Source organism: Notamacropus eugenii, chromosome 1, assembly GCF_028372415.1.
Source record: "Notamacropus eugenii isolate mMacEug1 chromosome 1, mMacEug1.pri_v2, whole genome shotgun sequence".
Classification (NCBI taxonomy): Eukaryota; Metazoa; Chordata; class Mammalia; order Diprotodontia; family Macropodidae; genus Notamacropus; species Notamacropus eugenii.
In genome coordinates, this window is record NC_092872.1 from 519690354 (window position 1) to 519717406 (window position 27053).

Here is a 27053-nt window from a genome sequence, read left to right on the forward strand (position 1 = left end):
CATTTAATAACTTTAGGCCGGTTACTTTCCTTTTCTTTCTTTGTTTCTTCCGTTAAAAGAAGGCCTTTTTAATGCCCTCTGAACTATCTTGGCTTCTTGAGAGTCTGCCTGACCTTTCCTCCACTCACATGGTTTCCAAATTCCTTTTTTTTCTCTTAACACTAGGTCAACTTTCAACCAGTTTCTACCAAATTCAGTCATTTCATTCTTAGTGCTGGAAGGGCTTTAGACATGATTTGGTTCTTCCCGCTTATTTTGCAGAGAATACACTCCCCCATGCCCCAGGAACATGACTTGCCCAAGGTCACACAGATAATTAATGGAAGATTTGGAAAGGGAACTCAAGTGTCTTGGTTTCTGCCTAGTCCTATAACTCTGTTGCATTTGGGAGAGTCTGCACCATGCTGTGTCTGTCCCCTGGGGGAAAAATGTAGGTGATTAACTTCCTTTATCGTGGTGACATGTTCTAGTTTCTTTATTCATATCTTGACAGAATTATACCTTTGCAAAGGATAGATATGGAACATTTATGTAACTGGTTGCTTTTAAAATTCCAGCTTGACTTAACTGAAATCTTATAGACTAAAATACTTAGAAGTCCTTCCTTCAAAAAACAAACTCATGTTGTTAAACTAAGACAGATAACCAAAAGTGTGTTTATTTCCATTTGTAGAATAAGGAACTATCTCTGAGAGCAGGTTTTATGGGTCTTGTGTTGTAGATGTCACGTGGCTGGCTAGTGGCCAGAGGCCTTCTAATTCTCTGTAGCTAGCCACTGTTTGCTTGAGACTTCAGCTGCTGCTGAGAGTTTGGCAGATAAGGTTCTGTGTGGACCTGTCCTTTTCCCAGAACTCCCTACAGCCTGCACTCTGCCAGTTTTTGGTAGCCATGTTTCCTGCTCAAACTTTCGGCTCCTATTCTGGAAATGTAAAAGAGATACTATATGTTTAGTTTTGTTTAACATGCAGTTTTTAAACATCCCCTTTCTCTCTGCGTGTTTGAACTTGTACCAGTTTCCTAACAGGGACAGCAGAAATTGGTCAAATTTTTTTTAGGTTATGGAGAAAATAGAATCCAGATTGGAGGGATGAAGAAAAGGGCGTTCTTTGTCTTCATGTTTTTCCTTTTACCCTTGTAGGGAGAATGAAGTCCTTTATGTGCCTAAGGTCCCTCCAAGCTCTGACTATGTAAGGTTCCTTCCTGCTCTGATGTTCTATGTTCTAAGGCCTCTTCCTTCCTTGACATTGCATTTTCTGTGTTTTAAAGTCTTGCCAAGTTCTGACATTCCATGTTTGAAGGTCTCTTCCAGCTCAGACCTTATTTGTTCAGAAGTCTTTTCCTGTTCCGACAGTCTCTGTTTTTGAGATGTCTTCCAGCTCTGGCCTTTTTTCTGAAGTCCTATTCTGCTCTGACATTCTGTATTCTTTGCTCCAGGGTCACTTCCAGCTCTTTCTACGATTCTTGAGGGAATTTAACTCCAAAAAAGAAAATAGCTTTAAGTGCCCAGTAAAACTTTCATACCTTTCAGTGGTGTTATTCCCTCTATACCTGACTCTCCGGTTCCTTTTTTAGGCAATGGAGCTGTTTTCTAGACAACCTAATAGTTCCCTCCATGTTAATAGTACTTCTGAAATAGAGCAGAACCTCCAGCCGGGTCGTGTTCTTTGCCCCAGAAAACATATTCAGTGGGCAGAGGAGGAGAGGCTGCTTATGCAAGGAATAGCCCTTGGGTTAAAATCCACTGGCATAATCGGAACATTTAAATTTCCTGTTTAGATACCCAAATGATCTCCCATTCCATCGTATAGCACTCCTCCCATTTGCAAACTCTCCTGTCTCCAGAATTCCTTTTTAATTCAGAATGCCTCTCCCCATGGTAACAGTGTCACACACATGGCACAGTGTAAATCTCCAGGCCAGCCCAGGAAAATTTAACCCCACACTTAAGCCATGGAGTTAAAACTAGTTGTCTAGATTTGGCTCTGACTGACTTGGGTAAGTAATTTCCCTTCCCCTGGCCTCAGTTTCCTTCTCTGTAATGTGGTGAAAATAACATCTGCCCTGCTGACTTTACCAGATTCTGTTAGTTCTCATTCTTCCCCATGCAGGAAGCCTGCGTCTGCGTCTTGGTTTTTTGGTGCTGTATTTGAGTAGCAGGGCTCAGGAATTCAGTCCATTTACCAACTTGTAACTTGGAGGTGGAAGGCAATGCTCTGCCCCTGCTGGCATTGGCTTTTGTATTCTGAAAAAGACAAGGCCCTCCCTTTGTTTCAGAGAGCAGGGCCCAATTCATGTGATCTAGTGTGTGTTTTAATTTTGCCAGTGTTATTAAACGTGTCCTTTCAAGTCCACGGACAGGAATGTATACATCCTCCATGCATGATGGAGGAAGGGATCCGTGGCCCATGTGGCAGGCAGAGAGAACTAGCTGCAATCTCTCCGTTTTCTGTGTGGAAGAACCAGATGCAACAAAAACCCACATCTCAGAGCCTGAAGAGACTTATCACTCCATGACTTCAGCCTCCTGGCATATGGCAGGCTGCCTCCAGAGCCCTGGTTCGGCCTCAGAACAGTCATGTTTGTTTAGCTTCTCTTGTTACCGGTTGCAACTTACATCTTATTTCAGTAGTTTCTTGACTTAACAGCAACAACTACAACAAAAATCTTTCTGGACGTTTTAAGATCCTCCTTCTGGAACCCGACACTTCCTTCTTGGGGTGACCCACGCTAGGAAAGTGTAAAGGAGGTTTGGGAAGAAAACATAGAGAAAGATTTTATAAAGTCCCACCTTCCAAAAATGCCTTTGGGAAAATGGTTAATATCTTCCTGGGAGTGAGCCCCCAAAGATGAGGGGAGAATGGGATCCTAGGAAAACACAGCGAAGGTTTGGGGAGAAAACATAGGGAAAGGTTTTATAATGCTTTTGGAATCTCTGGGATTGTAGATGCCTCTGGGAAAGTGGTTAATATCTTCCTGAGAGTAAGCCCCCAAAGATGAGGGGAGAAAAGGATCTTAGGAAAAAGAACTATCAGGAACTAGGTTATTTTACAGAAGAGGATTCTGAAAAGAGAAGGGAAGTGACTTGGCCAAGCTTACTCAGGGCCAGAGGAACAAAGCTGGGGTTCAAATCCAGGTTTCCCAATTCCCAATCCAGGAAATGCTCTTTCCCCTACTGGCTCTCCAGGTGGGGCAAAGCATTTAAATAACTGCCCCACCTGCCTCAGGGGAGAAAAAGGCCGGTGGTGGTGAAGATTCTGTTTAAAAACACACACACACTCACACACAAAGACCCACAAAGACCCAGGCAGACACACACTTTCTCTCTCTCTCTTTAAAAAGTCCTGGTTCGCCTGAGGATTGGGCTAGCCAGCGTTCCGTGGAGGCCCTCCCAGCCCTCAGGAAAGGCCAGGCTTGTGCCGGCTGCTTTCCCCCAGCTCCTTCTTTCCGTCCTTCGGATGGCTTCCCCGGCTCCTGGCTGTGGCTGGAGCTTTTCGGCTAGCTCACTGTGAAGTGCTGCAGCTCTGCAGCGAGTAGTTTTCCACAGGGCCTGAAATCCACACGGTCGTCCTCTTCTGGGCCTACTTTTTTTTCCAATGGGATTGAATGTGAGGGGGTTAATAGGCAGGAAGCCGGAGCCAGAGCAGGCTGAGACGGAAGTCAGGATTTTTGTTTAACTGACAGGTTTAGCAGGCCTCAGGGCTGGGGGGAGGGGAGAAGAAGTTGGCGAATTCAGGCATCTGGTGTGAGAGCCACAAACCTAGTTATTCCTCACTGCGTTAACAAAGATGGGGTGGACCCCAGGGCACTCTGGCCCAGCAAACTGCACCTCCTTGCCGGCTGAAATGCGGGCTTTCCTCCCATGTTGTGGAGATGGCTTGTAAATCCCTAACCACATGACCATTCTAACCACTTGGCTCGGTGGGCCAGCTCTCCCACTCTGCCAGGGTCCCTGCTGGAGGGCTCCCCAGCATCGGGCTGAGGGGGGTGGTGTTGCATTAATGCAAACGCAGAGTACATGTATTACTGACAAGTAATGGTTATGGGGAATGCCCTTTTGTGTGGTGCCAGGTCTGTCTCCTTTCTGTAGCTCTTGTGGAGCATGCCTCCAGGGATTTCTCCCCTTTCTCCCCCATTCCCCAAAGTTTCCCCTGACTCAGAGGGCAGACTTCAGTAAGTGTGTTAGCTGCAGAAACTGCTAGGAGTTTTCCTCCCTGAGAGAAGAGCTGCCTGTGTCTGTCTGAGAGCTAGGAAGGCTTCAGGGCTCCCAGAACACCTCTCAGGAGCAGTGCTAATCCCAGCTCCCCGAGCGCAGGATTTGGGCAGCCTGGTGGAGGGCTCTTTGCTCTGCTCCGAAATCTAATCAGGGTGTGGAGGAAGTTCATTCGGAGGCTGCTTTCCCAAGTTTCTCTTGCTGAAAAAGGCCTAGCTTAGCCTGGCTTTTTCTATGCACAGGATGGCTCCTGCTCACCAGGGCTGCACAAAGATAATCGCTCAGGAAGTGTTTCAGCCAATCCCCTGAAGCTTTACATTCAGATTTACCGCAGGAGCCAATCCAGGATTAGCTTTTATTAGGAAGACAGATCATCAAGCTGAAGTGCCAAACCCTTTCTGTGTGAGTTCTAGTGCCTGTCCTCCATGTTTTATAAGTATTGACATAACACTGTGTTAACAATGCATCCACAGAGGTAAGCCTTACTTTTTACCATTTTTTTTTCTCTGAGACATATGAATTGTGGGTTAACAGTTTGATTCTCTGGGATTTATCGAGCAAAACTCACCCCACAGCACTTTATTAAGTTGCAACTGTTTAAATGTGCTTTCTTGGGTCACATGGTCAGTAGCCATTAGCCATATCTTTATTTTTCAAACTGGCCAAACCTTGGCATACCTACTCTTTCACCAGGGGATGGGGCTTCTTTAGAGTGTCTCCAGGTCCTGGTATTCCAAAGAAGCTTTCTCTCTCTGAGCAGTGTGGCTGTACTATTGTCTCTGGCTCACATGCCTGCTAGGGGAGAAAATGGAAGGTAAGGGAGCAGATGCATTTAACTGCCCTACAGGGAACCTAGGAAGGCAGACAGCAGACCAGGCAAGTTTATCTTTCCAAACTGGGTAAGAAACAGCTAAACTCACTTCTGTCTATGAGAATCTGGGCTTGGGGAGAAACCTTGCCCTCAGCAGAAAGGGCTAATGACAGATTTTAACAATTGGGCCTAGGTGTTTGGTGTGCTTCATCCTTTCTGTAATACAGTGCATCTTAACTTGAAATGGGTTATCAAATGTTTCCTTCCTTACAGTCCAACAGTGTGTGTTCCTTCTGAAGAGCAGCCTGGTGACAAAATGTTTCTAAAAAGTCTTCCTTCTGGTCTTTGGAGAGTTTTCTGAGGGGGTAGGGGTGGGGGGTGGGGATAGACAACAACAGCATGCTGTAATAAAGTAATAAATCTGAAGGAATGACTTATTTAAAAAAAATCCTTAGCATTCTTCTCTTGCATGATTAAGTGGAATAATGTATCTTTTTATCTTTGCTTCCCTTCTCTTCTCTCTCTCCCCCCCACCCCCCTACACTGTATCCTCCTCAGTCCTCTGCTGTGTAGGGCAGAGGAAGAAAATCATGTGTGGCTCATGACAGACAGCATTACATGTTGTTGAGTATGTTTGTATGTGTGTGTGTGTCTGTGTGTTTTTAATACTACGTAACTCTTTCAAAAATTTCCTTTTTGATCAATTCCCAAATCTGCCAGCCTGGTTCTATCTTCTTAACTGGAAAAATGAGACGGTTGCTTGCACCCTGGTTGGTAAGTAAGCAGTGCCCTGGGATGTGGACATTTTTAATAGTTTTCAAAACATTTTTGGATTTTAACAGGGGGGTAGTTACTGCAGCAGGTGAGGAGGGCACTGTTGGGGGCTAGGCACAAATGAAAGCATTGAACAGTATCTGTTTTTAAATGACTTGTGCATGTAAACTGTGTTAGTTTGAGTACACTGTTGGGTTTTTTTTTTTGATAACCTGCTAAGATTGAAGCTTATACTTCCTGTTTTACCCCGGCCAGAAAAAAAAATGTTCTACTTACTGTGTTTCTAGACCCTTAATTGGTGTGTATGGAGGGTAGAGCTCACTATAGTAGTCGTTGCTTAGGAGATGTAAGGAAAGTTTTAGTCCTCAGCAGTATCTTCCTCTTAAACATTGGAAAGGGGCTTATGTTGTTCCTTATGTTTTAAGATGTTATATGCAGTGTGAAATGCCATCCAGGACAAAACCTCCTTTACTTCAGGAACTGACCTTGAACAGATTATGTACTTTTATTCCAACTTGGACCTACACATCTGTATGTATGCATGTTTCTTCCCAGTTGTTGGGTTTTGGTTTTTTTTTTTTTGCCACATTTTTCTTATGCTAATGGGGTACTTAGGAGTTGCAAGGGAAAAACAGATTGCTTAATGTGTCTCTCTCCAGAATTTCTCTAGGAAGTTCCTTCTGTAAATTTCTAGTCTGGAGATCCATCCAGTATGACTTTGCAAATGCTTGTTTTGTAATCAGTTATTATTTCATGCCAACTTAATGAATAAAAGAATCCCCTTTTTTTGTAGTTTCCTGCAACCCACACCTTTAGCTCCAACTGAAAAGCTCATTTAATGAGGAGACATGTAAGTTGATAAGAGAATGTTCAAACACAGACCAGCATCTTAAGAAAGTTAAGGGCACAGAGTGCTATGCTCTTGAATGATTTTGCAGTGCATATATAGTGATACATAGCAAGTACATCACAGAAGGAAGTTCAGACACAACTGCTTTCTTTGTGCTTACCTAAATGCAGATGACATCTTAAGGCACATCACCTTCCTTAGGTCCTATACACAGCTTTCTGCCACTATGGTGACCAGCAGCTGGATTTTGAGAACTGATATTAACTAACATTCTGTATGTTTCATGTAAGAAAGCTAGGGCAAGGGAGATGTAATTGCAAAGCTTGCATTAAAATGGCTCCCACAGGTTTTGTTAAAGGAAGGATCTGTTTCAAATATCCAGCCTCAGACTCACTGCTGACTGAAGTCTACAGCCTCCAACAAGCTGTCCTTGTCCTTCGAACTGAGACCACAGCATCGTGAGTCTGCTGAAGTTTCCTATTTTTAATTACTTAAATATAATTCTTTTATAGTTTCCAAAAAAAAAAAAAACGTCTGCATTGCAGCAAGATGTCTGAGACTAGCTAGGGACAGCAGTGCCGTCTCACAGAGCAGCCCAATCAGGATTCTCCAAGCAGCCTTTGCACCAATCGTTGCTAAGGGTAGGTTAAAGATTGACAATCGCAGTGGCTAGACTGAGAGGCCCTTCTGGAAATTTCTACCATCTTTGTTCCATCTAAGTAAAGTAACTAAGCCAAGCTGAAGAATTTCATGTAGTTGGGGTGCTTTGTCAAAGTAGAAAGCCCTGCCTGTTGTCCTGTTTGTGGGATGAGAAGCAGCAGTAGGAGAGTGTGTCACGTACAGGACAGGCTGCCCTGCTCTGCAAGAAGCAAACTCAGCAAACTGGCTTTTACTTCTTCCCTCCCAGACTTTAAAGGAGTGATTTCCTGCAGCTGAAAGATGAGGTGTGGAGATGATTGTAGGAAAAAAAGTAACTAGTTTTATTAGGCTGCACAGAAAATAGCCAAGGTTCTGGTGGAACTAGAAGTTAATTGTACATAATCACTCTGTAAACTTTCTACCAAAGGGTTATTCTAATTGCTCAGGTTGAATATGATCAGCCAGTTGGTGCCAAGTCCACTCACTTTTATAATTAGCTTCCTAAAGATTTGGGTAGAAAGATAGAAACAAAGGGCCTCCTGGATTATAAATTAGGGATGAACACAATAGCTTTGTTGTTTGAAATTAAACAAAACATCTCCCTTTCATAAACAGAGGAGATGGTTCAGAGCTTCACTACTTAGGGCTAGGGGAAATGAGTCACTTCTTAAAAGTGATGACAGTCACACAGAAACCCAGAAGGAAAAGGTAGGTTTATCATAGAAACCACTTCAAATATGTCATCTCTTTGTTTTCTTTCTCTCTTTCTGTGGCAAAGGATGTTCTGGCATCTGAGTATTGGATCTCCCTTATGCTTCTACTGACGTTGAGAAAGGCATGTTCCCAGGGAGCCTTTACCTTTCTGCTAGGGAGATTTCGTATTTGAAAAAAAAATTTAGAGACCCTTCTATTAGTGTTTTTTCTCTCTCTCTCTCTTTCTGTCTTTCTTCCTTTCTGTTTTTCTTTCTTCCCTTGTTTCCTTCTTTCTTTCTTTTTCTATTTTTTTTAAAACAAGGCTTTGCCCTTTTGGCTTTTAGTTACCCAGCTAGGCTGCAATTTTTCTTCCCTTTCAGCCACCACTTCATCCCTGACTCCCCACCCCCATTTTCATTAATGGCCAACAAGCATGTAGTAGCCATGTGAGTGAGACCTACAGCTATGGCAGCAGGAAGGCAGGCGGTCCCCTTACAGCTCTGGGAAGTGTCCTCTTTCCTCCTTTAGAGCTAAGAGCAGTCACCCTGGAGCTCCAGCTAGCCACATAAAAGAATGTTGAGGTCATTCTCCACCCTGATTCTTCTTGAAACAGTAAACTCTGCATTATCCACTCTTAGACTACGAGTCTGGCCCCCAAACTGGGCTTAGAAACGTATTGATTATTCTGAGTGAACTATCGAAAATCTAATTTGTGAGTATGCTGGGCATGGGACACCTCTATTATTTTTTCTTTTTAATGCAGGTTCAAATTGTGTCTCTTTAATATTAACTGTTGTAGCACCAGTTGTTCATGAACTGTCAGTATTTTATCAGCAGCATTAAAACAGGCATCATCCTTTTTGCATTCATATTCCTGATACATCCATACATCCACAGTACAGAGTATCCATGTATTACAAATGTAGTATTTCTTGGTAGGCATGATTGGTGCAGAACTTCTTGTGGGCTTCTGCGGAGGTTCAAGGCAATAAACAACCTGTTTATTTTGCCTGGGCCTCAGTTTAAGGACTCCATTAGCTTGCATGGTTTTTCAAACCATGGACTGGACTTCAGACACCTCCATTAACTGTTCCTTTTGGCATGCTGAACTATTTTCTAATGTACATTGTGGGGGAAATGAATCATTTCAGTACACATTTAAAATCCTTGGCTATTTGCTGTTGCACTGATCCTGCCTGATTTTCTTTTGCATACAGTTTTTGCCATGGAGTCTTGATATAATTACTAACCTTTTAACCCCTTAACTGGATTTATGCTTTTTCAGGGGCTCAGAACAAGAGGCTTCATCACCCAGCTGCGTGGTGAGGGGTCAGGCTTTCCCTTAGTAACCTGTGACTTCACAAACTGCCTTGTCATTATTCGCCTGCTCTTAGCTAAATGCTTGGTTGTCAGGGGTCCTTTGGTCCTCTTTTCCCATTCCTGAGATTTAGAAGATGACTTGGAAAATGGTATTGCTGTTTAAACGAGAGATAGAGTTATTGAATAAACTGCTACCATTTTAGCCACAGTGAGTGCAGAAATGAGGCATTGCAGGGCTGCCAGACGCCATTTTAAGAATCCTGCATGAGTAGCATAGCTACCGATGGGTATGAGGCTGTTAATAGGTGAGTGCTTATACAAAGCTGCAGTTTCTTCAGTCATGGCATGCTAACCTTTCCTCCTCACCCCCACTTCGATTAATTGCAGATTTTGAGATTCATGGTTTCTACGTGCTGTTCACTCTTGTGATTAGAGGGAATGGAGGAAGGAATTATCTTGGGGAGAAGATAGACAAGTTAGTATTTTTAATGAAAACAAGAAGAAGAACAACGATCTTTCAGAGGGCATGAATCTTGACCTTGGATTAGTGTGATTGTCATGGGAGGGGGGACCAAAATCTTGTGCTTGCTCGTTGGTGTGACTTGCCAGATCTGTCAGATAGTTTTGGTTTAATGTCAAGGTGATAGGGGGCATTTTGGGAAATGAAATATCTGGGTATTGTGTGCATCTAGACATTTTCTGCTCAAAAGGGGGGTGGGGGTGGGAAACGTGCCTTATTCCTCAGATGTCTTGAGAACATACTTGGGAATTATCTTCTTGCATGATACTTATTAACAAGAAGGCTGAAAAGCAGAGCCTAAGATGTGCAGCAGTTCATCTGTAACATATAAAAACAATTGCTCTTTGTAGCTAAAGCAGGTTAAGATGCAAGTCTAGATATGGTCATACTTGTGCATTGAGTGAAGATTATTGTTATTGCAGGGACCTGAATGCTTTTGGCTTTATATGTTGGCACTGTTGGTTGTTTAAATTGTCTGAAATGTAACAGTTTCTGAGATACACAAGCCAAGTCACGAATGTTAAGGTAGATCAGTGATGCCATTTCTGAGGGAGAAAAATTATTGAATAGAAGTCAGGTAAGTTCATAGTAAATTTTCCCTTTTAGGCTGAAAAAGGAGTGACTTCCCAGCTTTCTTCACCTTTCCCTACTACTGATCTTCATCCCCTTTTCCTTACTCACAAAACTAGATTACAAAGTAATGTTAGCTTATGAAGCCAGGGTTGTTTGTTTCTGTGTTTTTATTTTTCAGTTTATTCTGTCCTGGGAGCAGCAGCTCACTTTTGGAGAAAGCTCCACCATGTCAGTGGCTAATATGTGTGCAGTCCAGCTAATAGCAGGAGTGATAACAGCAGGGTTTCAGATGCGACTGGCTTTAAAAAAATTACTGTTCATTTAGCCTGCTTTTCAAAGAATGGACCTGTTCTCAGTGTGAATGCACAAAGATGCAGGATGCATTGAGATAGGTTCTAGGGAATTCTTAGGAGAGATTCAGATACGATGCTCATCATTATTCTGTAAAAGACCATAGTGCTTTAGCATGAAACCAAAATGAGAGCAGTGATGCAGAAAAAGGAAGCCTCTTTAAGATGTGGCTATGCAAAATGACTAATTTTGTTTCCTAGTCATTGTTAGTGTAAATCAAGTGTTTTCGGTAACTAGGGTTGCCCTACCATTTCATTGATTTGGATGCAATATGTATGTATTTGTCATCTGAAACAATAATGTGTTTTTCTCTGAGGAAGATGGGTTTTCGGAATTATTGTACTTCTGCTAGAAGAAAGCTTGTGGTGATATTACTAAAGCTGGGATATGTAGAACAGCTGAACTTTTTCCCCCCACCCAGAATTGATTATTTTAAACTCTGCAGCAGATAGCAAATAGGTAACTAGGTTGCATTTTTAAACCTCTTGCCAGCATTCCTTCTTAGAATATCCAGTTTTCTTCAGCTGAAACAAGCCAAATTATTGTTCTTTTGAATTTATTCTCTGTAATCAATATACCTTCGAAATTCCTTTTTTTTTTCCCCGTCACTGCTGAAATGGTTATGACTCTTTTTGGTACAATTGTTTTTCCTGCTGTGGCATGTTTTGGTTAAATAGTTCTCTCAGAGTTCTATAATTCAAAGCATCTGATCAGTTTCAAGAAGTTTAGTGTTTCATGTAGGATTTTAGTGGGAGAAATTCTAGAATTGTTAAGGAAAAGGCCAAAATTGCTCATTTTGTTTTGTTTTTGAAATTAACCCTTCATCTACCTTGTGCTGGAAGCACTAGAAATTGATTATATTTTATTTTCAGTCACCTCCGGCCAGAAAGCAAATCATCAGACTGCAAAGCCCCTGTGTCAGGGAGTGAATGTATTTCTAAGTGTAGAATGTTTATTTCTTTGGTTCTTGGGACTCAAGGTAAAAAGTATCAATGTGAAAATCATCCTCAGCCATCACTTCTATTATGTTGAAGCTAGGATGCTTCATCCTATTGAAAACTATCTGGGAAAACATATCAATCATTTGTTTGTAAAAAGGGAGTTCATGAATTTTATAACTAGTAATTAAATCCTTTGAAGCACAGGTGTGTACAAATGAAATAATGATTGGGATGGTGAAATCTGAGTGGGACAAAGCTTTGTTACTGTACTTCAGACTTGATTCAGAATGCCCTTCCTTTTTTCCTAGCTTTTCTTTTTTCTGTCCACTCTTCTAAAATCCTAAATCTTAGATCTGTGGGGACCTCTTCATAATTTCTCCCTATTTACATGGTCTCTTCACTTCCCCACCTTCATCTTGTCCAATGCAATCTTCTGGTGCCCATGTCTTGGAGGGAGGGAATATTTCCATACCCTTGTTAGCAATATTTATTCCCAGAATCCTAAGACTTGGAAGGGTTTAGAGTATAGAATCTTCAAGGTGGACAGGACCTTAGAACAAAGAGATAGAAGGCACCTTAAGGATGATTTAGTCTAATCCTTACCCAAATTAGGATTTCCTCCATAGCTGATTGGACTAGTAGGCCAACCTTTGCTTGTTGTATAGCTTCAGATGATGGAGAGTTAGTTCATTATTTTCCATGGCAGCCCATTCCTTTGTTGGGCAACTCTTGATTATTAAGAACTTCCTCATTATGTTGTTTCAGCCTTATATCCTTGTATTATTTGAAACTTGGCCCCTTCCTTGTATATCCTGTCTAGTTCCAGTATAGTTAGCTGCAAGACAGAAAGGACAGCTTGATTTTGATTTGTATCTTCTAGTGAGGGGATTGTCTTCAGAATGCAATTTTTCAGTGTTGCCATTTTGAGGTATTAAATTTTTTTTTTTAATGCTGAATCAAAATCTGATGCATATGATCTTGGAATGAAAAAAAAAAATCAGAGGCTGTCCAGAGCAACAGAAAGAGAACTAGAGAACTTGGTTCTATTCCTGGCTCTACCATTTACCAGCTGTGTGACCTTGGGCCTCATATGTTCTCTTTTGTAAAATGAGGTGACTGAACTAGATGATCTTTCCCATGTTCTATAAGGTCCTTTCCAGCTCTGCCAGTCAGCTGTGTTCTAAGGGCCCTTCCAGCTTTGACATCCTATTTTTCTATTCAGTTTCAAAAGGAATTCTGGGGATGAAAATGTTGTCACTTAAATAATTTGCTCATTTGCGCCTATAAAAAAAATAAACATTTTGTGTAGTTTTAGGGTTTGAAGTAGAAAAAGAAAAGAACTCACCTGCTTTTCTTCATCAATCCTGAATTATTTGGGGAGGGAGAGAGGTGGAGTGGATTAGGGAGAGGAAAAGATGGGGAGGGGGAGGGGAAGTGGGGAAAGAAAGGAGGGACAGTTTACTGCCGTTTCCACCTGCTTAGTAGGGGAGGATGGGAATGAAATCTGCCCAGGAGGAGGAACACTGCTTCTCCCCTCTCCTCCCCTCCCCCTTCCAAATAATTGTTCCTTATTCTTGTTTGGTGGGAGAGGATAATTGCTCACAGCTTGAAAGAATATTGATCACTACCTCCTAGTTTCTCTGGACTGGGAGGTTCTATTCCATACAACTGCAGCTGGTTCCTTGAGTATTCTTCAGACAGGGCTTTCATTTCTCATCGGTTACCTACATTTTCCCATTTTGTTAATTTATTATTATTTTTTCGGTTCCCTCCCTCCGAGGGATGTTGTCAGGTTTAGATAATTAATGTCTTAGAAGCACTTAGAGCTCCTTAAGGAAAGCCTCCATTAAATTCAAGTTTGCATTGATATGCCTTTATGCAAAACAATATTCAGGAATCTCTGCTTCTCGCCTGCTTTATAGGGCCTGGGCAGACTGCTCTCCCCAAGGTCCTTTTTAACAGTTGGACATGCAGAGCAATACTGGAAAGGGGTAGACTGAAAAGTTACTTGGAGTTACCTCTAGCATAATATACCTACCTGTCTCTAATACTAAAAGAATAATTTTGAAAAAAACCTCATAAATTTCTAGTAAAGTCCAATCATTAAAATCAAGTGAGTGTTTAAAGGTGGGGTGTACTGTGTAAGATGTCTTAAGTCAAATTAGTTTCCCCATCAGCCCTTTTTTTCTTTTTTTTTTCCTTTTTTTTGGTGGGTCTAAACATGAAAATGATTTGTTCTATTTCAGCTTGGCTGAGGAGGAGATAAAGGCAGAACAGGAGGTGGTAGAGGGCATGGATATCTCTACTCGATCAAAAGGTAAGTAAGATCCTGTGTCATCAAGGGCTTTGGGAATTTGGGGGTAGTTGCTATTTAGGAGCAGAGGAGAATTTGGGATGGCTTTCGATGGCTCTCCAAGCTGTGGCTATAAGACCAGTCAGACTTCCGATGTGGCTCTTGGGATGAATCTAATTTTCGGGGAAGTCACTCCCTCTGATTTCTTTTTGCATGTTTTACTTAGGTGGTCTTTTCTGTGGCTCATGTCTCTCCATCTGTAGTTTTTTTGTGGCAAACAGAGAGAGTACTGACTGACTTGGAGTAGGAGAACTGGCTTTGTTAAGTCCTGGCTGTGTATGACGTTGGGCATAGTTATTTTCCTTTCTTGAGTCTCAGTTTCCTCATCTGTAAAACGAGAGTGTTGGACTTGGGTGATCTTTAAGGCCATCTCCTGCTCCAAATCTTTGATTCTGTGATCTTATGAACTCTGACTTTTGCTAGGTATTTGACCCTAGGCCAAGTCACTTTGTCTCTCAAATGAGTGCAACTATGCTGTTTCAAGGAATGTACTTTGTGGCTGGAGGCTTTCGAAACCTGAGTTTCTTTTGTTGTATCTCCTGATTATAGACCATCATCATTTTTACTTGATGACCTTTGGGAATTAGAATATAAACAAAAGTGGCTAAGATGAGGCCAGAGGCACTTTTGCTATTTTCATTTTCAAACCAGGGCTCTTTGGAATTGCAAAAGGAGGAGGAAATGGGTATGCCACCTTAGAAAATGGTAGCTTCTATCTTGGCAGAGAAAAGAAACTTCATGTTTGTTGGCACTTTGCGGCCAATTTTTGCGTCAAGGACAAATTTTAATAAAACTTACAACTGGAACATTGTTTCATTTCCAAATTCAGGGTTGACCCCCAGAAAATTCACTATTGGGCAGCCCCTCTCTTTTTTTACTTTTGGGGTTGAAAAACAGCAACGAGAATTTATGGTCTTTATGACCTCAACTACCCCCTAAAAGACATATCTATTCCTTTCCTTTAGTGAAGGGACTTAGAGCTGGGTTGTCACCCTGGCACTCTTTGAATAGTTTGGTTGATGGTTGTGGTAGCCCTTTTCTTCCAGTTTAATTGTCCTGGGCTAAAAGAAGGGGATGTGTCCATTCGGTGATTCAGTGGGTCTTTGTAGCTAGGGAGCTTCTTTGCTAGGTATTTTGGGCAAAGACAAGAGAGGGTAATCTACTGTCTGTCCTTAAAGTGGTTTAGGAGAAGCATTTCCTAAGAGCCTACTATGTGCCAGCTTTTATGTTGGGTACTGGGAATACAGAGAATAAACTAGCAATAGGTAGCCTGTATCTAGTAATTTAAGGTTTGCAGAGGGCTTTGCAAATAGCCTGTTTTATTCTTACAGCATCACCTGGCAAGTAGGTACTTTTGTTTATTACCATTTTACAGATGAGGAAACTGAGTCAGGCAGTGGTTAAAGTGACTTGTTCAGGGTCACATAGCTAATAAGTGTCTAGGCTGGATTTGAATTCAGGTCTTTCTGATTCTAGGCCCAGCACTCTGTCCATTGTACCACCTACTTGCCCCTGTTCTCAAGTGGCTTATGTAGATCTCCAATGAGACTGTAAACTCCCTAGAGAATTGTGTGGAAGATAATTTTGACACTTGAGTAAAGGATGGTTTAATGGGGAGACACTGGAAGTAGGGAGACCAATTAGAAGACTCTGGTAATAGCATAAGAGAGAAGTGGGATGGTGGCTAGAGAGGGGAAGCAGAGGTGAGAGACTTGGAGGCAGAATGGACAAGGCTTGGCAACTGATTTTATATGGAGGGTGAGGGCGAGGGATGGCTCACAGATGACTTTGCCACAGAGATCCTGGGTACCTGGGTACCTGGGAGGATAGTAGCATTCTTGTCAGATAAAGAAGGTCAAGTCTGAGATTTGGGAGGGTGAAGATAATGAGCTGTTTTGGACAAGGTTGAGATAGAATTTCCTAAGGGACAGTTCTAAGGGATTGTGATATCCAGGAGGGAGGCTCATGATTTCATGGATTTAGAGCTAGAAGGGGCCTTAGAGTATTGGCAAAGGATTAGATTTCAGGAGACAAGAGACAGAGACTGAGAGAAGATGGGCAGATGGGGGGGGGGGTATGGAGGTGGGGAGAGGGAGTATATGGAAATGAAAAGGTAAACAATTCCTTAGGAGGCAGTATGTGATGAAGGGGCAATGGAAAGGAACTGATATTAGGCACTATGAATTAAGAAAAAGGATATTGGGTGTGGACTGTGAAGGCTTTAGGGAAGACATGGAACATAATGAAATTTTGAAGGAAGCTAAAGATTCAGATAGGCAGGGATGGGCAAAGGCATTTCGGGTGGGATGAGGGGAGTGGAATAAATTACCAAGGTGAGAGTGCTCATATGTTTAAGTAGACTAGTCTTACTAGAGCCGAGGGTTTATTTACATAGATGGATAGCGAATATAGATGAATAGTGAGAGGAAATGGCTTGAGTGTAATTGTGAAGACGTGTCAAGTTGGAACTCAGGGAATCATTGAGAGTTTTTGAGCACAGGAGAGAGGGACATGGTAAAAGAAGCGTCTTTAAAATGTGTTGGGCAAAATGGAATTGGAGGAGGAGAAATTGGAGCAAGAAAAACTAGGTAAGAGGCTATTGGACAGTTGTGGGCAAGACGGAATGGGAATCAAAACAGTAGAAGAGAAAGGGACCCAGATGAAAACCAGAACAATTAGGAAGGACTAGAGTGTGGCTTATTTTAAGGATCCTTAATTTACTGTCATGGCATTCTCTTTATGGATACTGATGACAACCCTTTTGTTACTCAGATAATTTTCATGAATAGTTGTCATCAAAAAATTCACCCACACAGGGATGAGTCTCTTTTAAATTAGCCAGACTGGGCTGATAGAGTTGATCACTGGGTCTGAATTCAGATCCTTTCCATTTTGCTACAGTTGGCCAGATGTTACACTTTGAAAGTATAGGCAGTGTAGTGGAAAGAGTGCTGCTGCATTTGGAGTCAGAGAATTTGGGTTCAGACCTTGGCTCCTCTAACTTCCTTATTTCATGGGAGATATGGAGCAAGTCATATTACTTTTGAGCTCCAGCTTGTCTGTAAAACAAGAGGATTGAATTAAATAACCTCTAGTCCCTTGCAACTCAAAATTTATCTTAAAGTCTTTGGCTATGATCCTAAGACTTCCCCACCATGAGGCAGCATCAGAGAAAGCCGTTAGTGGGGGAGGCTGCTGCTACAAAAGTGATAATGATGATTTCTCAACAAAAGGAGGCTAGTAGAGGTTTCATTAATGGTGACTGAATTTTCCTTTTTTCTTAAAAAAAAAAAAGCCATACATTGTTGCTACTTAGGCACTGACTGGTCTTTTCCAAAGTGATGACATTCTGAGGACCTTCTAGAAGAGAGGAACTCCTTTGAATCTTTAGTTCGTTGAGGCTAGAAGGTTCTTTCTCCTTTTCCACCATTATGAATTACTCAAGTCTGAAATACACTAGCTGTCTCTTCATTCTCCTACCCTGTCTGAAAGGTCCAAGTACCATGTGATACAGTTTTACTTTCCTTCCCATCCCCTGCTGCCCACTTTTCACTGTGGACACCTATTTTCTTACCTTTTTATGACCTTTTATTGACAGTGGAGGTTCTCTCAGAGTCCTTAGAAGCTTCTGGTTAGGACTTATATAACAAAGAGATTCATCCTATTTACGGCAAGGAACACTGCCTTCTGGGACATTTGCCTCATGGAACTGGCTCCAATCTTAAGGGTTGGAGGAGGGCGGGGTATGTGTGGGGAAGTTATTATCAGAACTCTTGTGTTGTTTGCCTCATCCTGGCCTAGTACCCTTTTTGATCAGAGAATATCCTGAACTGTCAGAATTATAGAATATTAGAACTGGAATGGATCTTTGAACTTATCAGTTCTAATCCCTTCCTTTTATATATGAGGAAACTGAAGATCAGACAGTTTAGGTGATTTACCCAAGGTCATATTGGCAGTAAGAGGCAGGGCTGGGATTTGAACCCCTGTCTTCTAACTACAAAGCCAGTGTTCTCTCTGTACCACTGTGCTTTAGAACAAGAACTGCTAGTGCTATAAAGGCTATGGTTGATCATCACTCATTTTACAAAGTTAGGAGCTAAGATCAAGAGAGGGGAAGGTACTTATCTGACATCACATATTACTGATTCCTAGGTTAGGTAGATGCGTGTGTGTTTGTCCTTCCTTGCCAAAGAAGACCATGCCATCAGAGAAATAATGACATGACTTACACTTGACTTTGTTTTGAGTGAGGGAGGGCTGTACAGGTCACAAGCCTCACTTCTCCTCCAGAGTCATCTGAATCCAGTGACCAGATATTCATCAGGATGACTGGAGATGACCCAGGATGAGGCAACTGGGGTTAAGTGACTTGCCCAAGGTCACATAGCTAGTGAGTATCAAGTGTTTGAGGTGAGATTTGAACTCAGGTCCTCCTGACTCCTGCACTGGTGCTTTATCCACTGTATCACCTAGCTGCCCAAGGTTAGGTAGATGGACCTGGCAATGGTATAAGATTTGATGGTTGCATTGGCTGTAGCTGTCTGTGGAAGTAGGAGCCTGATACATAAGTTCTGCTTTTAGCTACCTGCCATTTAAAGACCAATCATGGGCTCCCCTGTCTTTTCCTGCCTTCCCCAAGATAGGCAGTTGAATGCTTTGTTATGCATCAGAACTGTGTAATCTCTTACATGTTTATCTGAATTTGAGGGAAATATATTACTTAATGGTCTGGAAATTAATCCTCAGGATTGGTTGGTTGCCATATTCTTTATTGTTTTATGGAAGAACTTTAGGATGCCCTGAATTTGGTAAAGTCATAGTTAGATTTTCTTTACTCTGTCCCTTGCTCTGTCCATAACCTATTGTCACTCAGACCCCAAGGTTCCCTTTTCCCAACTACTTCTCATTTTTTTTTAATTGATGAATTTCCAAGTTTATCATTTCAGATGGATTTCTTGGCATTTAATTAGCCTTTGGAGTTGATCTGTACTTTAGTTTAGGGTTATAGCATATGGATTTTCCTGGGATATATGGCTGACTTTGTCTTCAGACAAAATAGGAACTCGCTTCTCTTCTCAAAGATGTCAGATGTCAAATGCTAATCTGCTAATCACTCTACAGTAGAGTGATTATAACCTAGCTTCTATCTCAAGTCAGATCAGGTTCCCTCAAGCATACTAAGGGACATATTAGGCCGTAATGGAAAGAGCATTGGTCTGGATCACAGGTGACTGGAATTCCATGCCCAAGTCTGTCCTACTTAGCATGACCTTGGAAAATCATTTTGGCATTTTCCTTAGTAAAATGTGCAGTGGTTGGACTACATGAACTGAAGATTCTTCTAGCTCAAAACAGCCACTGACGGGTCTATAAACTAGATACTTTGAAGAGTGACATAAGATACAGTTCTCCTATTTCTTCTATTTCCATCCTGATACTTGTCTGCAAGTGTCTCACCACAGTCATTGCATCATGTGAATGTTCTGGAAAGCAGTTGCCAAGGCAGAAACCTATTAAAAAAAAATCAGGGGAAATTTCTGACTCAGGCCTTTAGCCTGAGCACAAGGAAATGAACCACCTGAAACTAAGATACACATGTAAAACAAAAACAGATCATAACATAACTTTTATAAAGTAGGAACAATGTTGTTGACGCTCAGAATATGCAGGGTATAGATCTGCTTTAAGAGATGGAAATCACATTAGAGTATGCACAATTACAGCAGTTTGCTAAGTGGCCTCAAAGTTTAATTAGCACAGGATGTGAGTTCTAATTGTCGTGTGTAAATTAAAAGTGCCATCTCACAAAAGGGCTATTTATAAAGGAGACAGCAAGCTATATACCTTGTATCAATTTTCGGGGAAAAACACTTAGTTAAGAGGCTGCAACAAATGGGTTCTTTCATTCCCCATTCCCCCAAACAATCCTTTCAACAAAATGAACCATAATTCCTTTACTGGGGTTTTGAAATGGCTGGGAATCCCTCCATTAAAAAAAAGGAGAATTTAAAATATAATTTTATGTATATATTCCTGTGGCCTTAGCCATATCTTTCATTACTAAGCACCAAGAAGTTTGGATAGCTACACAATGAAAAATAGAATTAAGAAATTTAAAGTTGGAAGGGAACTTAAAGGTCATTTATTCCAATCCCCTCATAAAATTCTTTATTTTGAATTTAATAAACACTATAACAGAATATTTTTATGTACAAAGCTGAGTACAAAAGTCCACACAGTTGACCTGTTCAAAAACGTACGTCTCATTCTGTACCTTGATCCCATCACTACTACCTCTTCTGTCCTCCCCGGCCCATCTACCATCTGGAGGTAGGTAGCTTACTTAATCATCGGTGGTATTCCTTTGTTTTACAAGTGAGGAGCCTGAGCTCCTGACAGGTCAGGTGACTTGCCCAAGGTCAAGTAGTGGTAGAGCCAGAATTTTGAACCTTTGACCTTTGACTCCAAGTGGTGCTTTTCCCACCACTTCATTGGAGCTGAACCTTGAAGTATTTTGGCAAGTAACTGCTAGTTGGGTGTTTTCTCTTATTGGATATCTTGAACCCCAGTGTTGGTGAATTACTTCTTGGGAAAGCAGATGTTGTTTGTGGGAAATAACTAGTAACCTAGTTTGACTGAACCAAGGGTATATGAAAAGTAGTATTGGGAAATAAGACTTAAAAGTTAGGAAAGAGTCAGACTGGGGAGGACTTTAAATGCTAGGCTTTTTATCCTAGAAAAGATAGGGAGTCAGATCTGACCTTGGCACTTAATGTCTCTGTGACGTTGGCAGGTCACAACCTTCTTTGTCCTCAGTTTCCTTATTTGTAAAAAACAAGGGGCTTGAATTAAGGTCCCTTCTAGCTCTATGTTTATGATCGTAAGATTTCAGAGAGGGGAGAAAAATGACTTTGTTGGTCTTCTAAACATACTGATTTAGGAGCTGTGTGGAGGACAGTGAGAGACTGACAGCAGGGAGACCAGTTAGGAAATGTTGCAATAGATAACTTGAGAGGCCCAAATTAGGGAAGACACTGTGTGAGTGGAGACAAAGGGGGTGGGTGTTTGGAGATAGAATTCATTTGGCAGCTGATTAGGTATTGGAGTTGAGGGCAGTGTAAGAGTCAAGAATGACTTCAGAGTTGGGTGACTGTCATCAGAAATGGTCAAATGCGGAATGGGTGTGGGTTTGTTGGAAGAACCTTATATAAAGTTCTGTTTTGAACATGTTGAGTTTGAGATGTGGAAAGGTTTGGATGGATAGGTCTATTATGCAGTTGGTAATCTACTACTGGAGTTCAGGACAGAGATTAGGGCTGGATATTTAGACCTGGGAAATGTCGCATAATAGCTCCCATTTATATAGTGCCGCAAAGTTTGCAAAAGCACTTTACAAATATCTCATTCTATCCTTGCAACAACATTGAGTTAGGTGCTGTTATTCTCCCCATTTCATAGTTGAGGAAACAGAGACAGACAGAGGTTAAGTGACTCGCCCAGGGTCAATAACAAATAGTAAGTGTCTGAGGCAAGATTTGAACTCCTGTTTTCCCAAGATCAGGTCTAGTGCTGTATCCACTGTGCCACCTAGCTGTCAAGAGATGATAATAATTGATCCCAAGAGAGCTGATAAAATTATCAAGGGGAAAAAACATATAGAGAGATTAAGACACAGTCTTGTTTTGTGGATAGGAGGAGGTTGATATATAAAAAGAAAAAAGTACAAAGTGGTCAGACCAGTCAGAAGAGAATCATGAGACCACAAGTATGATCGACTCCAAGGAAGGAAAGGGCATCCTGGGGAGGAAGGAATGAGGGACGGGTCAAGTAAAATTAAAATGAACAAAAAAAGGCCATTGGAATTAGCAGTTGTGAGATCTTTTGTAACTTTGGAGAGAATAAATTCAGCTGAGTGTTGGGAGTGGGAGCTAGATTGCAAGGGATTGAGAAGTAAGAGGGGAGAAAATGGAGGCAAACAATGGAGATATTGTTTGTCTTATCCCGGAGCCAGTAGAAAAAGGTGGCAGGTCATATTTTCATACAGTTTAGAATTGAAAGAGATCTCTAATGATAGTCTAGTCCAAATCTCTTATTTTACAGAATAGGAAACTGAGGTCCAAGAACATTAAGTGATTTGAGTCAAGTCGGTGTTAGAATTTCCTGAAATCCCTCCAGTTCTCATCCTTTTATATTGCTCAGTCATTTCAGTTGTGTCTGATTTTCCATGACTCCATTTGGGGTTTTCTTGGCAAAGATACTGGAGTGGTTTGCCATTTCCTACTCCAGCTCATTTTATAGATGAGGAAACTGAGGCAGACCGGGTTAAGTGACTTGCCCAGGGTCACACAGCTAGTGTTTGAAGATGGATTTGAACTCAGGAAGATTTCTTCCAGACTTCAGGCCCGGCACTCTATCCATTGCGCCATCTGGCTGCCCCTCTCATCCTGTGTGGATAGGTTAAAATATTGGTTAGTGTGTAAACAAGTCCCTTTTTAATGAATACGATTTGAAAAAAGTTTGAAAAATTTTGAGTTTGAAAAGCTAGTGCTTATGCTGTATGAGAATGACCATTAAATTATGTAAACTTGTTGGTTACGTACTCTTAATGCTTCTTTCAGAGTTGAGTTATAGAGTCTTTCAAAGCTAGAGGTGATGACTTTGTTTCCAGCCCAGATTGTGCCTGGAAATAATGATTATTAAGGAACACATGCGTGGTGGATTTTAAATGAATCCTTTGCTGCATTTCTGTTCCTCTCATAGAGCAGAGAGAAGTTAGTTAAGGTGGCCACAGCATGCTTCATTGTGACCCCCACATCTATGGGAAGTATTTGAAACTAATTGACAGGTTTGTGATCTACCACATTTAAAACTGGGTAAACAATTTAGGCTTCTGAATGCTGCGCTTGAACTTGGTTTATTTCACAACCATTTTGTATATATTTGCACAGACATGAGGCTCATTTTCTTTTTTTTGGAGAAGGAAAGACAAGGCAATTGGGGTTAAGTGACTTCAAGGTCACACAGTTAGTAAATGTCAAGTGTCAGGCTGGATTTGAACTCGGGTCCTCCCGACCCCAGAGCTGGTGTTCTATTCACTGGGCCACCTAGCTGCCCTGTGAGGCTCATTTTCAAGATAATTTTCTAGCTTTTCACCTAAAAATGGCTCCACCTCCTGACCCTTTCCCTTTCCTGTTCCTGACACCATCCTCTGAGTCACCTCTGTTTGCACACTCAGAGGCATTTCCTTGAATATTCCCTCTCCCTCAAAATCAGTTGCCATGTTCTGTGATTTTACAGCCTTCACTAGCACCTATTTTAGACACTTCTTGCCTCTTGCCCAGAGTACTGTGATAGCCTCTCAGTTTTCCGCTGTAAGCTGCCAGATTCATCTTTCTGTGTCACGCCTTTGTTCAATAATGATCAGTCAACAACAGTGACAATGCAGTTTTCAGATCCTAAACTAAACACTAGGATTACAGATAAAACTGAGAGTCCTTTCCCACTAGGAGTTTATCTTCTAATGAAGGCACAACATATGTATGAGGAATATATCAGATACATATGAAATTGGTACAAGGTGACTTGTGAGGAGATAATAGCAATAGTGGGGAACCTACTGCGGAGGTGCCATTTGAGCCAGTAATTCTAAGGCAGGGAAGGAGATAAGGAGACAGAGACTGAGCAAAACAGACAGATACACAGCGAGAAAGACAAAGAGAGAAACACAGGGAGAAAGATGATGGGCGTGGGGGAGAAGTAGGAGGAATAAGGAGGAGGAGAAAGAAGAAGGAGGGGAAAAGGAGAAGGAAGAAGGAAAGGAGGAGGTAGAGACAAAGGAGAAGGGAGAGGTGGGGGAAGAAAGATGAAGAAAGGGCAAATGAACGTTCCAGTGGAGGTGGACCGCCCAAGTAAAGGCATGGAGATGGGAGGTGGAGTGTTGTGTGTGAGGAATAGTGAATAGAACTGTATTGCTGGACCAAGTGCACTGAGAGGAGTAACGTATAAGAAGACTGGAGAGATAGGAAGGGGTTAGGATATAAAGAGCTTTAGACGCCAAATGGGCGAATTTTACATGTGATCCCAGACATAACAGGGAGCCATTAGTGTTTATTGAGTAGAGTGGGGTTAGATGAGGAGTCTTGAGATGATCAGACCTGCACTTTAGGAAAAGCACTTTGGCAGCTGTTTTGAGAATGGGTTGGAGTGGGAAGAGAATTTAGGCTGAGAGACCAATTAGGAGGTTACAACCTTAAAATGGCTCTCCATGCCTTCTGAATAAAGTCTGCTTTAGCCCTGAGTTCAAGAATCTCTACAATGAGGTTCCTACTTCTCTTTTCAGCTTTGTCTCATACCAGTTCCCTTTGCAGTCTCTGTGTTCTAGTTTTTTTTTTAATGTAATTTTTAGTTTTCAACATTCACTTCCATAAGATTTTGAGTTTTAAATTTTTCCCCCCTTCTTCTCCTCCCCCTTCTGTGTTCTAGTTAAACTAGAGTAACTACTGTTCCCCAAGTATCTGGAGGAAGCTTGTCTCTGTATCTCCAGATGTGCTGAGCTGATCTGCTACTCTGCCTTTGCTTACTTCTTTCCCTTTAACTAGAACGACCTGCTCCCCTTGTCTTCCTTGGAATTTTGCTCCTACTTCAAGACCCAAGTCAAATACCACTTCCTTTCCCTCATTCCACCAGTCAGAACTGACCTCTTCTTCCTTTGACCTTTCAGGTCTTACATTAATAGTAGGTTCCCCAAGGACAGAGATGAGTCTTATTCATCGTTCAAGCTCCCTCAGCATTTGGCACAGTGTTTTATCTTGAGTAGGTACTCTGTAAATGTTTGGTAAAAGATTATCCTTGGAACTTAAACATAGAGTTGCTGTGGCTAGCTGAGTTATATGCTGTTACCTAATACACAATTTCACTCAATTAGACTTTTCCTATGAACAATGTTAGAGGCAGCTAATATGTAATAAAAGAGCACGGGACTTGGAATAAGATGACCTGGGTTTGAATCTAGACTGCCACATATCAGCTATTGACTTTGGGAAAGTATTAACCTTATTTTGAGCCTCAGTTTTCTCATATGTAAAATGGGGTTTAAAGTACACTTAGTTATTACTATCTCTCTCACAGAGCTATCGACAGGAAAATACTTTGAAAACTTTGAAGTGCTTTACATGTGAATCATTTTTATTATCATCATCACCATATAAAAAGAACATTGGGATTCAGGAGACCTGGGTTCTAGTCTCATCTTCACCCCCTTTTGCTATGTGACTGTGGACCAAGTCATTATCTGCAAATGAGAGGAAAAGTGTTTGTATAACCTCTTTAAGTATCCTTATAACTCTAAGGTTCTGTCATTCTCAATCAATCCACTCACATTTTGTTTTGGGAAGGATAGTTTGATTCTTAAGCAGAGTTGTGGATGCTAAGTTTCATGCTGGAACAAGTATGTGAAATCTGGAGGACCAGGTGTGAAGACAAGCTTAGACTCCTCTGGGTAAAGCAGGTGTTGTATTTTGGATGTTAGAAAATATGCTATGTAAGGCCCAGCGTTATTGTATATATAAACTCATCCTGGAGCTAGAATCAAAGAATCTCAAAGCTTGAAGGGTGATCCATCCAAAACTGTATCTAAACAGGAATCCCCTCTAAATTAGCATCCTGGAGAGGTGACAAAATATCGTATAATCTCCACTTGAGCAACTACAGTAAAGGACCAGGTGTCTCTTCCTCCCAGGCAGGCAATTCCGTTGATAAACAACTCAGTTATTACTCAGAGAATTGAAACTTTATAGCTTGAAGGGGTCTTAGCCAGCTTTTAGGTCAGTCATCTCATTTTACAGATGAGGAAACTGAGGTCCAGGGAGATGAAGTAATTTGCTCTGAATGGCACAGATAGCACGGAGCAACATTGTAGACAAAAACAACTTTGAAAGCAGTAACTCTGACCAATGCATTGACCATCCATGATACCAGAGGAATGTAGATGAAGTATGGTGTCCACCTCCTGACAGAGAGGGGATGGATTCAGAGCACAGAATGAGACGTGTATTTGCAGACACATGTGTTTACATACATACACATGCAAACATTCCATTTAACACAACATACACATACACAAGACCACAAACACAAAAACAAAATATAGCGTATAGTATAACAATAACATGTAAGCATATAGAAATGTAAAACACGTACAAACATGCATTGACTGTGTAGTTGTTGTAAGGAATTGGTTTTTCTTTTCTTTTCCCAGTGGGGTTTGGGTGGAATTTCTGTTAATTTTTAAAAAAATAAAAAGAAAGGTAGTAAGTAAGAAGAGTCAGAATTCAAACCCAAGTTGTCTGCCTCTAAGACCTCGATATTTTCCCTCTGTATGCTTATTAAGTACCTGCCATGTGCAAAATATTGTTTTTGCTGCGGAAGAAGAGACAAGATTTAGATATGACCTAGTTCCTACCTTAATGGAGTAGGAGGATCAGACACTCTTAAGAGATAATTCTCATAATGCACAACATTGTACAATGGATGTATTAGAGAGTTCTACAAAACAAAGTGCTTTATGGTCCAAGAGGGAAAAGTCCAGCAATGATTGACCAATCCCGGAATGCTTCATGCAAGTAGATTTTATTTGAGTTGGGCCTTAATGGATGACTAGAAATTCAGCAGGCTGATATTGGGGAGAGAGGAAGCAGCACACCCAGGGCATGGCTCTAGGCAGGAAAGTGGAGTGTGCCTTGTGGGAATGGAGAGTAGCAGTTAGTTAACATGTGGAGGAGAGGGATAGGAGATTAGTTTGGAAAGGTGGCTTGCTGATACTGCTGGGCAGTGGAGGGTCTTGACTGCAGGGTAGAGCAGTTTGAACTATACCAGGTAGGCAATGGGGAACCACCAAGGATGGTAGGAAATCCTTCCTTATTTGAGTTGATATGTTGTTTCTTGATAAAACTTTTCCCCATTAGTACTTCTTCCTCTAGGGTTTGTACGATCCTCCAAATTAATTGTCATTAATAAG

General features: G+C 41.5%; 1 protein-coding gene across 7 annotated transcripts in view; it reads left to right on the forward strand.

The window, feature by feature from the left end:
* The first annotated feature begins 4587 nt into the window (after positions 1–4587).
* ZMYND8 (zinc finger MYND-type containing 8) overlaps positions 4588–27053 on the forward strand; it is a 110398-nt gene continuing 87932 nt past the window's right edge. For 5 of the 7 annotated variants that reach the window (XM_072633640.1, XM_072633642.1, XM_072633650.1 and 2 more), the window contains exons 1-2: positions 4588–4685; positions 13929–13999. In XM_072633640.1, coding sequence (XP_072489741.1) covers positions 4672–4685; positions 13929–13999 — 85 coding nt within the window. In that variant the 5' untranslated portion in view covers positions 4588–4671. Of the gene's footprint in view, positions 4686–5685; positions 5796–6127; positions 6327–13928; positions 14000–27053 lie in introns of those variants that run through there. The other 2 variants (XM_072633644.1, XM_072633643.1) reach the window with 2 other exon arrangements.